The sequence below is a fragment of the Pangasianodon hypophthalmus genome, chromosome 10, assembly GCF_027358585.1.
Source record: "Pangasianodon hypophthalmus isolate fPanHyp1 chromosome 10, fPanHyp1.pri, whole genome shotgun sequence".
In the NCBI taxonomy this organism is placed as follows: Eukaryota; Metazoa; Chordata; class Actinopteri; order Siluriformes; family Pangasiidae; genus Pangasianodon; species Pangasianodon hypophthalmus.
In genome coordinates, this window is record NC_069719.1 from 21,209,193 (window position 1) to 21,225,163 (window position 15,971).

The 15,971-nt window shown below is 39.4% G+C and overlaps 1 protein-coding gene across 1 annotated transcript in view; it reads right to left on the minus strand.

Moving 5' to 3' along the window:
- Nucleotides 1–14,158, minus strand: part of LOC113530222 (cysteine-rich motor neuron 1 protein) — a 59,500-nt gene extending 45,342 nt beyond the window's left edge. The window contains exons 1-3 of the mRNA XM_053237575.1: nucleotides 13,504–14,158; nucleotides 6,557–6,718; nucleotides 5,879–6,058 (exon numbers count right to left, since the gene is read on the minus strand). Of these exons, the coding sequence (XP_053093550.1) occupies nucleotides 5,879–6,058; nucleotides 6,557–6,718; nucleotides 13,504–13,801 (640 nt within the window). The 5' untranslated portion in view covers nucleotides 13,802–14,158. The remainder of the gene's footprint in view (nucleotides 1–5,878; nucleotides 6,059–6,556; nucleotides 6,719–13,503) is intronic.
- Nucleotides 14,159–15,971: the final 1,813 nt, after the last annotated feature.

A 15,971-nucleotide genomic window follows, 5' to 3' on the forward strand; every position in this document is an offset into this window, starting at 1 on the left:
GGTAGCTCAAATAACTACTCTTTACAATGATGCTGAGCGGAAAAGCATCACAGAATGCACAATGTACAAAAACTTAAGGGGGGATGGGCTACAGCAGTAAAAGACCACACTGGGTTCCACTCCTGTGAGCCAAGAACAGGAATCTGAAGCTGCAGTGGGCGAGGATCACAGAAATCGGACAGTTGAAGACTGAGAAAATGTTGCCTGGTCTTTTCCAATATAAGACTTCCTCTTAGCAAGAACCAATATGGCCTTTCACTTATTACATTTATTCTTATTATTTACATTTATTAACAATAATGAAAAATTAAACAAAGACTGTTTAACTCTGGAGCTGAGGAGGTTTGCCTTCACTATAGCTTTGGAGGCAGAATATCAAGATATAAAAGATAAGAGCTGCTTGTGTGACCTGACTGCATGCAGCTACAGTTGGACTGTCACACTGTGTTCTGGCAAATGTCTCAAAAATAAACAAGCTTTTATTTTTAGTTACATTAAATATATTGGCAATGGAATATTGAGAGTGAAATATTTTCAATTCAACGTGTCATAAACCTCCTTATATTAGCTCACTGCCACTGTTTGCCTCCAACTAGAAACCTGATTGGTCAAGGGGTAAGAAAGTGTTTGACGTCACTTGGCATTTTTCTGATTTTTTTTTCTGAAGCTGATGTTAAATGCAATGACGTGAAACAATAATTTATTATTTAAAAACTGGTGGTTAGATTTGGGAGACAGTATTAGCGTTGTTTTCTTTGGATACAACTCCCTCTAACTGCAATCCAAAAGAAAATACAAACTTTAATAACTTAATTTGATTAGCATCAGGCATCCAAGCTAAATAAACGATTATTTACAATGATCCCTTGTGACTGAGCCAACTAATATAGCCCACTGGGTGATTTCGTTTCCATTTGCAAGGGCGTATTGGAAGACAGAAGCGGGTTTGTCAGCCAATCATTGCCGCGGTTCATTAACATGAATGATTAGAAGCGTTACACCCACTAAAATGGTCTGTGCAAGAGCGAGGGGCCTGGGAAAAGGATGCCAATATTTTAAGAAGATTTAAGGAATTCTGAAAAAATAAAACGTTCACTCTTTGTTCCAGAAAGCTAAGTCAGAGCCAAAGCCAGCCACCCCTAACGACCAACACTTCTTTGACACAAAGCCAAATACAATGGTATCCCAGGACTGGTGAGTTTTTAGACATGTCTGTTGTTCATTACATGTAAAAAAAAAAACTATGAGCACACACAACTTTAACTTCAGTATCACTCTTAGTAATTGCAAGATAAACATGTTTCCACCCATCGTCGGCTTCTTTACTCATCTGGAACCAAATAGTGTTCACATGCTTACTACAAAATCCACTTTAATTTCTTCAAACACACAATGAGACCAGTCATTGTAACATAATTCAGTCTTGGCAAGACCAAGAGCTGTGTATTTGTATCTTCAAAAATGGCTTAAATCAGTGCAGTACAACCTAAACAGCTAGCAACAAGATCAGCTTTAGAAAACTTCTTTCTTTCTTGCATTTTAAAGAGCATTTAACAATAAAAAATCTGATTCCTGTGAATTTGCTAATCAAACAAGCAAGGATAATTAGGGTGGTGATTTGGTAATTTGACATGACTTGTTTGTAACATTCACATACAAGTTAATCCTTAATAAATGTATTAATAAATGTAGCACACTACCACACACAACAAATTTAGGGCTGCAATTATGAATACTTTATTCGAAATTAACAGATAATGTCTTCTAAACAGATACAAATACAGATATAAATAGGAGGTGCACTATTAGGAAGGCATCTGCTTGAGACTAGAGGTGGACAGGATCTGATAGGATGCAAAAAATGTTGAAGCTCATGGGGCTTAGAGAGACCACGTTCATTAACATGCCATACATTTACAGCCTTCTTTCATTCATCTTTAGTAACTGCCTTGCAGAGTCAGGGTGGTGGTTTAAATTAGGCTACTAGTGTGTATTAGTTTACATTTTGGGAAATAGAACCCATTAAATTCGTTCAAAAATGCTACAGGCAGGTAGAAACAAAAATAATAACTGCACAAGAGGGATTAAAAAAACCAGAATTCACAGACCATGAGGACAGCGTTGGCATTTCTAACTCTTGTTTTATTTTGGGGTTTCAATGGCAATGGATGAATTACAGTCAGGTATGCCTACAAAATGACCTATACTGTAGATGTTCCCAGGGTGGAGCTGTAAAACACAACTAACAACTGTACATATTCAGAATATAAATACAAGCTAATTTCTATTTAGTCCATGATACATTTCATAAAGCCAGTACTCAAATTTCAGTTATTTTATATTTTTAGGAGAATACTTCGCAGCTTTAAAATGCATTTGTGCGTGGTTAGCCACCATGGGACATACTTTTAAAATGAAGAAATTCTGTTATAATCCACAATGTGACTATGTGTGTGCACACGTGGAAGCTCACGTCTGTTAATATCAAATCAAATATTAGGTAATCCCGAATTGGTGCAGTGAATAATGGAGCATGTGAGTAGATTGCTCTGTCTTTTCCCTACAGAGCTTTGGATTTCAAAACCCTTTTCATCGGAAGCGTTTTAATCAGTGCTCAGAGAGAAAAAATCCTAACATTCAAATTTTTTGCTTTATTAATAATTCTATTGAGCTAATTTTCTTCATTTTATTTTTGTTTGAACTTTTGAAAGTAAAACTTTCAAACAGCCTTATGTGTTTTGGCTTGGTGCCACTGGCTCCATTCACCGAGAAAAGTCACTCTGTACTCCAGTGAAATTCATTCCGCTACATTCCACTCACATTTATTGTGTGTTCGGCTATACAATTATATATTTAGGAGGCCACAGGTAGGTCCAAGACTGTTTACACAGGAGCACTGGTTCGCTGAGCTCCCCTAGAACTGTCACTGTCAATAACACAGGAAATAATTATATTTTAGTGAGACGTCAAGAAGACAGGCAGTTTGAATGTAGATAAGGACTCCTGCTGCTGTTTTGTGTCACTGTGTCTATCATACTACAAATGAAACCGAGAAGGAAAGGCAGAGAATCTGAGGGGGTTAGAAAGAAGGTAATAGCCAAGCAAGATCAACATAAAGGCTACAAGACCATCTCCAAAGGCATTGATATTCCTGTGTTCACTGTTGCCAACATTATCAAGAATTTTAAAGCTCATGGGACTGTAGCCAACATTCCTGCACATGGCTGCAAGAGGAAGAATGACCCAAGATTGAAGAGAAGGATTGTTTGAATGGTGGAGAAAGAGCCCAGGAAAACTTCAAGACAGAGCCAAGCTGACTTTTATGCTCAAGGTGCAACAGTTTTGAGTTGGGAAAATGGGATCTGTGGTAAAAGACCAGGAGGACCCCTCTTCTTACAGAGAAACACAAAAAAAAGCCTGACTGATATTTGCCTACATGCATGTTGAAAAGCTACAGTCACTTTTGGAGAATGTTCTTTAGGCATAAAGAGAGCTTTTTGGTAAATCACACCAACTCTATGTTTATAGAAAAGAACACTTTCCCTACTGTGAAACCTGGAGGAGGCTCATTGGTGTTCTGGAGTTGCTTTGCTGCCTCTGGCACTGGGTACCTTGAATCTGTGTAGTCCATGATGAAGTCAGAAGACTATCAAGGAATTGTGGAGAAAAACTTACAGCCTAGTATGCTCAGGTCATAGGTACAACAGGATAATTAGCCAAATCATACATCAAAAAGCACCCGAGAATGATTTAGAAGAAAACATTCTGAAATGAACTGCAATGAATCTAGATCTCGATTCCATTGAACATCTGTGGAAAGAGCTGAAATTCGCAGTTGGGAAAAGGCATCCAGCAAACCTGAGAGAACTGGAGCAGTTTGTTCAAGAAGTTGTGTAGAAAAGTGTAGAAATCTCATTCAGAGCTACAGAAAATGCTTGACTGCTGTTATTGTCACCAAAGGCTGTGCTACAAAGTATTAGGTTAAGGATCCTGATATTTTTGTCCATGCCATTTTAATTTGCTTTACTATTTAAAACAATAGGTTAAATCATAAAGCAGAAGCAAAGATTTTGTTGTATTAAATGCAAAATAAATAACACATATCTGACAGTTTCAACTTGAGATTATTTTTCATGCTTCTTTCTCCTTTATTTTGGCCATGTCTGTAGCAGAAGGGAGAGCTAAAATCTATTATCTGCCAATTGCTTGAGAATGAAACCATTAAGGTGGAGCTGTGTGTTATATCACAAGGGTCTCATCGATGGCATAATAAGAGTGATTTGGGCAAACTATTCTCCTCCAAAGACAAAAAAGGAAAAAGAATGACAGTGTAAATAATCTACCTCGTTTACATTCATTACAACCTCTCAATCACTGCTGATGGTGTGTTATGAATGTGTCAGCAAAGTGTAATCACCTGACATGACTGTCACTGATAGGCTGCATGAGTCTACAGTCTGGGCTAGAAAGAAATCAGCCACAGTGTCGCTTTTCCATACCATTCTGCCGTAAGGCACTTGTTAACAGCTAATAATCTAATTTGGATGTGAAAAGTGAAAGTTTATATTGATGTCATTTTATCTTAGAAAAACAGGGGTTATTAGCCCTGCTATCCCATTTAAACCAGCCATCCCTGATTATTAGTGTATGATATAGTTCTTGTAGCTCCCTCGAACAAAATTAATTCCAGATTTATTAAACAAACTTTTGCATATTTCAAAATACACAAACCTAAGCCTGTCAATTCTCACATACTCAACCTACCACACAATGCTTAATAAGCTACATGAGTCATTGTGGTATGCTGCCACTTTCTCTCTACGTCACAGGTTAAGATAAACACCTAGAGGGAGGAAAAGCTAAAGGCACAAAAAGAACTGATTGTCAGGAGCATAAAACACAGCCTAGCTATATAAACAGCTGATGATAAAGAGGTACATAAATCAGACAAACCTTTCTTTATGCTATCATTGCAGTAAGGCCTGACATCTGCAAAGCTGCAGCAATGTCATCAAATCTGAAGTCTGCCTCTGATCCACATTATACACGGACATTAGTTTACAGTAAGAGCACATACTAAGCTATTCATAATGAAGGTTGTGTGGTTTAGCCAAGCTACAGTGTGTCATAGAACTGTTTCCACTTTTCAAGCATAATTTCCTTTCAGAAATACAACAGAGGAAAGGGATTTGACTATGTTTAAACCCATAGCTTGAGCCTTCATCACCTCATCATCCCCAACTTTCAATCACTCGCTGTTTCCTGACCACATGCCCAGAATCCTGCCAATACACACACACGGCTCTTACTACGACAGTACGTGAACAGACCCTGTACAGATTGGAATAGTTCTTTCAGGTTTTAGGTTTTCTGTTTCATTGGTTGCACTGCCTCGTAAAGCCTGGTTGAACACTGGCACACTGGCACACACATGCTGGGAGATGGAGATTTACTTTGGCTTTATGTGTCGCACTTCAGTCTGCACCACTGAAAAAACATGAAATTTTTCATAAAGTTGTCTTTTAGCAACACAGAGATGGCTGAAATGCTATCAAAATATTGACTGGTTACTGTCAATAGCACTTATCGCCTACAGTCAATTGCATTTGGTGTGTGTCCTATTCATAGTTGTAATTATAATCTAAACTGGGTGAGGTAGTCCTGGATCCATATTTACAATATGAAAATGAATATGAACAAGAAGGTTCATATACATGATGAATATATTATACATGATAAATGTATTCTGTAATGGATGATATCTTCATTACATGATATTTCACTTACCTGGTAACTCACTGTTTTAGACCAATAAAGTCAGAAAAATGCTTCCATGTAGCTTATCTTAGGGTTAATAATAGATTTTGGAATGAATTACCTGCGGCTAGTTGGCACTGGCTGCGGTTGGCATAGGTGAAGTGGGGGTGGCAGCTCTGGGATGCACACTCACAGCCTGTGGCGGTCAGGTTACAGCCAGAGAATACACAGGCTGGGTTTGAGGGACCCACAAACTTCTCCCTGTGTTTGTCCCTGTGCTCTTTCTCATGCCTTCTGGCTTCTGAGAAACATGACATTGCACATTACATGCACTTATGTTACATTTGTATTACATGTACTTTATGTAGACCTAATATATGATATTGACAGGACAATATTTTGTATCGAATAAAAATTGACATGATTTGAAAGAGTGTGTGTGCGTGTGTGAGTGTGTGTGTGTGTGAGTGAGAGAGAGAGAGAGAAGGTGAATTAACGCTCTCACAAGCGCACTCACATAATTTGTAGGTCTGAGATGCCAAATTTTGCTCTAGGAAATCTTCTACTCTGCAGTCTATTTCCAACACTAATCCAACACATCTGACCTTAATATTCAAATGCCTTCTAAACACCTTGATTAAGCACATCTGGTGTGATTAGAGTTGGAATTAAACCATGCTTGAGCAGAACTGCATGTCCCTGCTGTGAGCAATGATGTGAACCTTTCCCACCCCAAACCACAAATGACACTGTTTCAGCCAATATCATCAAACTGTTCTCCCATCACAATAATTCTCACCCGTCTTCATGCCCTGGGCACACGCCTCTGGATCTGGGTAGCTAAAGGAGATGAGGCAGGAGTGTTTGGACTCACAGACACACTCCCCACTCACAAGGTTACACCCACTTGATAGAGGGCACCGCTTGTCTTCCACACCAGTGTCTGCAGTATCTGAGACGCCTGAGGAAAAGACAGATGTGTCACCAAATTAGTTTAGACATTTTACATGTAGATAATTCAGTACAAATGCTTATACAGTGTTTAAGTGTTTGTGTGATTTATTTTCATACTACAAAACTGCAGCTCTGTTGTTCACTCTCTAAAACTCTCATGACTGAAACTTTAAACTTCTACTTCTATAAGACCAGAATTTCCTCTGAATAATACTGTGACCTTACTATTATAAGGTTCTATCTGGGTTTGGATTGAATGACAGATAGAACCATACAATACTAAGGTCACAATGTGAAAACCTCTTGACCACTATAATATCCATTGACCACTATAATATCCATTTGATAGAAACCCATTGTAGAACTGTAATCCATGCATGTGGGGAAAGAGGAAATGCTACCGATAACTATAGAACAGTATCTCCCTTGTGGACTGTTTTTAACACTCTCGCTTATCTACTGCTGTCTTTTCTTTGTGTCCTTTCACTTTATGAGGGTCTTTTGCTTCCCTACTTCCATTCTGTCCATCCATCATACCCTCTTTTTCTTTCTCTCTCTCTCTAACCATTCACCTATCTCTTTCTCTTTCAATTTTTTTTGCTGCCATTTCTATACGATGAAGCAAATCGTCTCTTCCCCAAAGCTGACTGAGATCATCTGCAAGTAAACAGAACCACACTCCATGACAAAACCCTTACCGAACATTATACAACACAAAAGACATAACTTATGGGTCATGCAATGTACTTGTTCTGATATCTAGAACTTTGAGATTACTTTCCATGCTCTCTGCAGGTAATGGGGAACATAACGGGGACAGGTAGTCTTGAAAATGTAAACTGGTATTTTTATTTTTATAGTTTGGTCATAGTCTAAACCATAAGTCAACAACTGATAGCCATGGTCCAGATGCACACCCAGCAGAGTTTAGCAAATAGATCCTCTGTTGTGGCCTATCCAATCACATGCACTTACGTAAATTATGTAGCTAAAGGCAGCTCATCGGACCAGAGACTAGCTACATTGCATTGCTTTTCATTGCATTTACACTTTCTGGGCCGATTAGCAAACTGGCAACATGGTTTTTATTTTTGTTTTAAAGTAGAGTATTAAATCAGAATGTTCAAAGACAACTGGACAGATAAATATACATTTATTCTTTCTGCATCAAATTCTCATCTGTTCAGAGTCTATGGTGTTAGTCAAAAGTGGTAACATGAAATAAAACACAACCACAAATTCTTTTATTTTATAGCCATAAACCAATCAGTGATGGGTAAGCATTAAAGTGTAACTGTTGTCACCATTCACTCATTAGTTGCTTATTCATACATATCTTTGAACAAATGTTAGTTGAATACTAAACGCTTGAGAAAGTTTTTAACTTTCTCCTGAGAAGTGTGATCCCCTTCTTTCACACTACTTAATGTGTGAGGTAGACTAATCAAATGTACCCACTTCTCAGTTTACTCTTAAAGATGAAGTGGTTGTTATGAAATCTATAAATCATCATCATCAAGTTAATCTTCAGAAAACGTACAGAAGACATCCACCTTCTGTTTAGGTAAGTAAACCTTGTGCAGAATTAATCAGTTTAGAGCTTGGGTACACACATGCAGAGATCAAACCTTATTTATGGCCTTTAAAGTGCTTCTGAAAGCATTTCCTAAAGCAAAAAAAAGTGTAAATCATGGACTTGTGCCCTGAAGTTCTGCCCTTACTAAACATGAGCAAAAAACAAATAAACTTAAAACGGTAAACCTTGAGTGTTAAAGAAACCAATTCATGGACTGAAAGAGGTACACAGCCAGGCCTTTGGGACATATATTTACACATCTGGGTCTGAAACTAACCTGTGGATAAATATGTGTATTCTGAACAGGAGACTGCGGCTCTTTCAGACAGACAGGTTACCAGGCTGAGCATAAGCAGGCTTTTCAACCTAACCCTCATTTGGCCTCCCCAGAACTTTCCCTCTTGCTTCCTGTCACCTTAAAATGATCTGTGCCTCCAACACTTTTCCATCCGGACCTTTCTTGCGAGGGCATTTTCACATTTTTATACTTACAGCAGGGATATCACAAAGCTGGGGCTGTTTGAAATTCCCTAGTGCTGTTGAGTTTCTTCATACAAGTTAAGTTTTGAAATGGAAATACTGGATGTTGATTAAAACTCAGGCTGGTGGCAGCGATCTAAAGTGTGATCATAGAGTTTCCCTTCTGTTGCCAACCATCCCTTCTAACTGCTAAAATGTTATGGTATGTGGGGAAACACAGTCTTGGAGACTTCATGTCTTGGCAACCAAGTCCTGAGATGAAGCAGTTGACCCCAGAGGCCAGGCTTTGGCTGATAGCATTACTAAAGAGGAAGTATTTGGAACGTTAGATAATGTTAGTTTAAAGTGGACTGGGCAGGCACTTCTCATTACCAGCAGAAACGGACCCTTCAATGTTTCCTAACTGACTGAATTAGGTGAAGGGAGGGTATGCTAAGTGCATAGGTGTGAGTCAAAGCTTCAGGCTGATTATCTTTACAAAGCATAATGATAATAAAAAACATTTCCCATTAATTTTTATATAGCAGGGGTATTTAAATAATGTTATAAGTTATGTTATGTTTCACACTGGTATTTCGAGTTACTATTTTGACTAGCACCACAAACTCTCAAATAGAGGTGTGCTCTATGTGACTGTTTTTTTTTTTTTTTAAAAAAAAAGAGTCAAGCCCGCTCCAACAGAAAATGACCAATCCTGTCCACTTACACATCTATCTATCTATCTATTTATCTATTGTCTGCGATATTTTCTATTATATATGGTTGGTTAAAAGTTGGTTCTATTTCCCAAAATATAAACAAATTCATCATTTAAACCACCAAGACTATGAGCAGGATAAAGCATTTACTGAAGATGAATAAATGAAAGTGGTAAATGCATAAGTAAATGCTGTACAAGCAACTTGTACATTCCCTTGTTAATGAACACGGCCTTTATTTGTCCCACATGCTTCATATCTGAGTGTTTGTATTAAACTAAAACTGCCCAGTCCCGAAACTTTTTTGTCCCAGTGCACACATCTATTCTAAGACACATCTGTTTTGAACTTGAAGTGGGGGGAAATGAATGCATATATCTCTGTCCATTCATCTTAAAGTTTTCTGTTTTAGTCAAAACCTCCCTTTATGACTGCCTTCAGCTAAATAATTTACATAAATCCATGTGATTGGATAAGATGCAACAGAGGCTCTGCTACAGAAGCTGAACATGTTTAAAAGACTAGAGTTGCTGAACTATTGCCAGTAGGTTACACTGTCTCTGCTACAATATTTTTCAAGTACTTGGTTACATTTGATTAAATACTTTTTTGGGTCCACCTGCGGACCATGGTGCACCAATTGACAACCCCTGTTATAAATAATGGTTTTATATTTTGCATATGGCACATGCCCATGCCACATATGTTGAGCACCATTATCTTCAAATTAGTTTGCTACATCACACTGTATATAAATGTACATTTTACATTATCTTGTTGTGGTGGATCCAGAGCCTATCCTGGGAACACTGGGCATGAGGCTGGGATACACTCTGGAAGGGATGCCACTTCATCGCAGGGACCCATGCATAGACACATTCACACCTTACGCCAGTTTTACACTGTTCAATTCCAGCAGTGTTTTATGATTATTATATGTCACACTGCATGAGATGAGCCCAGCTTATGTAATAACATGTGTTCTTCGTGTCAGATTAAATGATGAAGAGAGCTACTACATTCTGTCATACTGGATGCACAGCATAAAAATAGTTTCGCGTTGTCATAATAGTAAATAAACTCTATGAACAGAGCATTTGCATGCAAATTAGCGAGCTACACACCTGGAAGCTGTAATTCATCCTCAATTTCTATCCATGTCACATCCCTTATTGTCCTGACATGATGTGTGATGAGACACTATAGAGACATTCTGTCTGCTGCCACAATTCAACAACTTTTTTTAAATCCCATATGTTCTGTTTACATTTCACTATTGCCACTGTTCCGTGAGTTTTGTGTAATCATATCCCCCTATTGGTAGATTTTAGACGAGTGTCGTAGCAGCGGTCACACTCTGAGATCTTAAGCAAAATTTTCTGACACTGCCACTCTGGGTTACTGATAAGAAGGTTTGGGGGTTCAAGCCCCAACACTGCCAAGCTGCTCCTGTTGAACCCTTGAGCAAGGCCTTTAACCCTCTCTGCTTCAGGGGTGATGTATCAATGGCTGACCCTATGCTCTGACCCCTAACAAGCTGGGATATGTGAAGAAAAGAATTTCACTGTGCTGTAATATATATGTGACAAAGAATGGCTTCTTCTTTTTCCAACTTTGTCGTCCGATGTCTTTGGTCACAGCTGTGGCACAAAACAGCCACCGTTGAGCGTGTCACATTATGCGTTCTAAGAACACCAGTCACAACTCCCGACCAAAGATTATCCTTTACTATGTGTGATTGTGCCTGCGATTGCAAAATCGTGCAAATATCATACAGTGTAAAACCGTCTTTAACCACTCCACCTACTGGCATGATTTTGGAAGATGGGGGAAAACTGTAAAACCCAGAGGAAACCCATATAGGCATGGGGAGAACGTGCACAGAAACTCCACACAGACAGTAATCCGAGCTCAGGATCAAAACAGGGACCCTGGAACTGTGAGACAGCAACACTACACACCGTGTCACCATGCTGCCATGCAAGAGACCATGCTAATTCATCTAAAAACCAAGTAAGTGCCTTGAGTGACAGCAGATAACCAATATGACAAAATACTTATACTTTAAATCATAGTAAAAATTCATTACGGATATTGGAATCGATCACATGCACAACAGAGTCGGGTCTCTCTACACAGGTCTCTATTAGTTTCTTCTGTTCATCAACAGAAAAGAAATCACTTCATTTATTCAAGCAGCTCAAGTGAGATAATTAATGCATAATGAATCTTTCATGCATAATGCATTAGCATGATTATACTTCAGCTGCTTGCAATCAGACAAGGGATGATGATGATTATACACCTCATCAAGCTTTCCCATCAGACTTTAAAATTTTACAGAACTAATGTCACCTGTATATTCTAGAGTTAAAGTTTATTTCCTGTCACTGACCCCATGCTGTCCAATGCATGCACACACACACATACACACACACACACACACACACACACACACACACACACACACACACAGTGAAAACCTGGAGAATAAACAGCTACATCAGAAAAGCCTCTTCGTTTTCAAACTTATTACCTTATATTCCTAGAATTCCCAGATCAGAGAGAGAGAGAGAGAGAAGTAAATAGGAGTGTGTTCAGGCAGAGTGTGTTAATCTAGAATCCCCTTTGCCTGTCCCACTTCAATCACAGAAGTCATTAACTCTGAGACTAAATCAAAGCAGGTAATGTGCCAAAGGCACACCAGGTCAAAGTCAGGATTAACCTTTAGCCTTCCACTTGTAAATATGGCTCAATCAAAGAGCCTGGCCCCGAGGACCTAGAGCTGGAACCCTGCCAGACCCCCCAGAATAATGGCATGGAATGGTCATTTAGCTCTGGGACCTTCTGGGAGGTTCTCACCTCTGCTTTCCCTCATGATTGTGTGGTTGCGTCCTGAGCAATCCATTTGGTCATGCTGGGAGAAAGTCCAGGCCAAGGCTGGAACTGTGGAGGAGTTGTAATCTCCAAGGTTTAAATTAGGATTTAGGAGGTGGGGGACCTGCTTCTTTCATGGATGCCAACAAAATGGAAATGGTACCATTAAATTTATAATATTGTAAGGAGTCATATGCAACATTGATATCACAGATTTATGATGAAAACAAGTTGGATATATCAGTTTCTGACCTCATGGCTTCAGTGGGCTGGTCAGATTTCAGTGATCCTTGCTTGTCAATTTTGAAACAAAATGATATAAAAAAAGTACAGATACAGCTACATACAGTACCAGCTGATGTAATATGAATACAGCAATATGAGCACATTTTGCTTTAATAATAATGAATAAAAACACAGCTTTATCATTTGCCTTCACCAAAGGGAAAAAAAAACATTCAGCAATTTTAAAAGTAAAGAATCTGACTGATATTTCAAATTATATAATCAAGTTATTAAAAAACCTCAACCTGCCGTTTACATAACCAAAGGTCGAGATCTCAGAAACCACGTTTGCTCATGTTTGGCTTCTTTCTGTATGTCAATTTGATGCAACAAATACAAAGAAGAGAGAAAAAAGAAAAAGAAATAGCACTTCTACAGCAAGTATAGCAAGTTCACGAGGCACGTGCAAGTGATTAACGTGCGCGCGGGGTAGACGGAACCATTTTTTTGCCTCTGAGAGGAGGAGATATTCCAGTGGCTGTCCAATTTATTCTACTACGGACAGACATTTCTGGATTTATTTAAGCATTTCTTAATTTATTACTCTAGAAATTTAAAACTGAAGAAAAAAAAGCATCCCATGTTCAGGTTTCTTGGCGGCCGTCCACCTCGATGCACTGAGTAGTTACTTCCACTATTTGGCCAAACTCCGAAACGCCTGCTTGTACAGGAGCTCGCGCCAGGTGTGTGTTTGACCGGAGGTGAAGTAATCATACCCTTCACACCCCCAGCACTTCACGCGATATTACTTGAGCTGTCTGAGTTATCCATAGTATTGGATACTTATGAATATCATACAGTAGCAGTGTTTTTTATGTTTTAATGTTATTATGATAAACTTACAAAATGACAAACTCTGATCTTCTTCACACTCACCTTTGCAGACCCCTATATCAGGAATGGTAAGTGCGCCGGTGTGGTTGAGAGCGGTGCACGTGAGCCCCAGGGCGCAGTAGCCCAGCTCCCAGTTCTCCCCGCCGCACAGCTCCAGCTCGAGTCGCGCGCACTGATCACAGCAGCCGCACGGGTCCCGCGCCAGCACGCGCCCCTCCTCACAGCCCTGTGCGGGGACCGGTGGGCACGCGCGCTGCGGGCACGGCGCACACGCTTGAGCCGCGGACACACGCAGCAACACGCAAAAGTTCAACAAAGCCAACACACTGTCACTGCGCATACTGCCACGAGCCCGCGCGCGCACTGCTGTGAGAAAGAAGCCTGAAATCAGGCACGAGTCACTCTCAGGTACAAGTGACACGGAGTAATGGAGTAACCTTCCACCTCTCCTAACACGAAATTCCCAGCCTTCCTAAAGGCAAACGCGAATAGACAGATCTCTGTACGATTAGGTGGAGCAGGGTGCCAGGTGTTCCCGACTCTCGGTCCGAATGAAAATCCTCTTTGAATCAAGTCAGTGTTCTTCTAACGTTTCCTCTAAAGTTGTAGCTCTCTGGGCCACCTATGCGATCAGTAAACTGATGATGCTGAAGCGCACCCTGCGTCTGCTTGCACAATACTGAGGATGCGAACTGAAACTCACACTGACCTTAAAGGGATATAGGGGCCGGAGGCTCCGCCTCCTCTGTGATTGACAAGGGCTCTGATCAATAACAAGCGGGGAGGAGAGGGCGTTTCTGTGCCAGCCACCCAGAGGTGGGTGCGCAAATCTATTGCATTGCGCAATGAAGCATCGTTCATTTAGGGAAAAGTGCATGAATTCCACTGTAAATCCTATACTATACGTTGACCCAAAACACAGGCTATAAATAAGCAAGATCCATGTATATACAAACTTTAACTGATGTAAGATTGCATTTGGCATATTTGGCAAATTGCTGATAGAATACAACTATCAGATCCATTAAATAACCATTAAATAACGTTATGTATTAATTGTTTATGCTAGCATTCAGGATATGCAATTGTATAACTGAGCATTTCTATATTCAGCTCAGTTAAGTTTTAAGATTACAGCAGCAGTTTGTAGAAGCTACAAGTCTACAGGACCCAGGTGAGATTATCCCTTTAAGCAAGGGTGATTCTTAGGCATAATCTGTGCATAAAAGTGCAAATATTTACTGTAAGACCACACTGAAAAAAGTCAGTGAACTCAATTCAGATGTGTAAATTAGTACACACTGTATTAACCCCATTAGTTTTCATACAGCCATCATGATTTGATCATGTATATTCAAAGCCCTGGAATAAAATCAAACTCACCCAAACTCAAACTCAAGTCCGGGACCCTGGCCCTGTGAGGCAGCAATGTTACCCACTGCACTATCGTTCCACACATGATTTAATCAGGTGAATTTTATACTATAGCTATTTCTTCCTGTCAGCGCCAACATCCTCATAATAAGAATCACATTAATACTATGTGAATTGTTTGCACTTACTCAACATAATTCAAACTAGTAGATTGTTTAAATTAAATTTTATATAAGCAATGAAATCACATTTTGAAGAGAAACTACATATTTTTATGTAAACTATACATAATATTTTCTCTTCAATCTGACCATCCACATATTCCCTTTTTTTCACCTTACCCACAGCAGCAGAAAGTGAGTCACAAGTGCAGAAGCTGCAAGCAGTAGTAGAGTATCAGGATGAATCAGTAGGTCTGGAGGATGAGACGAGCCACAGCAGTAGAAGAGTGTCAGGATCAGGCACCGACATCACAGCATGCAGCAGTTCTACTAAGTACTAACTGGAGCTTACAACATCCAGACAACACGATTTTACAACAGTCCAACCTAGAAGTAATAAAAGCATGAGCTAGTTTCTAGCCTCATTATAACAACATTATATTTCTTGGCTTATCAATGTTTCTGAGATGAAAAAAAGGCTATCCTAGTAATATTATCTATATCTAAATGAAAGACTGGAGTCAATAATCCCACCACAGTGCATCTGGACAACTAGTTTAATTTCACTCCTAATGCTCGAAATGCAGAAATGGGTCAGGTTCAGACTATGCTATAAGATTTGCTGCCTTGGGCTTGCAAATATTCCTGGTATTCAGATTATGAGAAAGCAAAAGATGAAAATCCCAGCAGCAAGGGATCATGAAACGTCTGAGCTAAACCTGAGTCACTCTGTACAGAATTTACTATGATATTACAGCATACATGAACTTTACAGAAAATAGTAAATAGTAAAAAGTATGTGACTGAATAAACCACAGACAATCATATCAGCACTCATAACAACCTGCAAACGCAGCTGATAAAATTAACCCTTGTGTTGTCTTAGGGGTCAAAAATGACCCGCCACTATGTTTAGCAGCCTGAGAAAAAGAGAGAGAGAGTGGTGTCCATTGCTTTCTGCAATGTGAAGAGCGA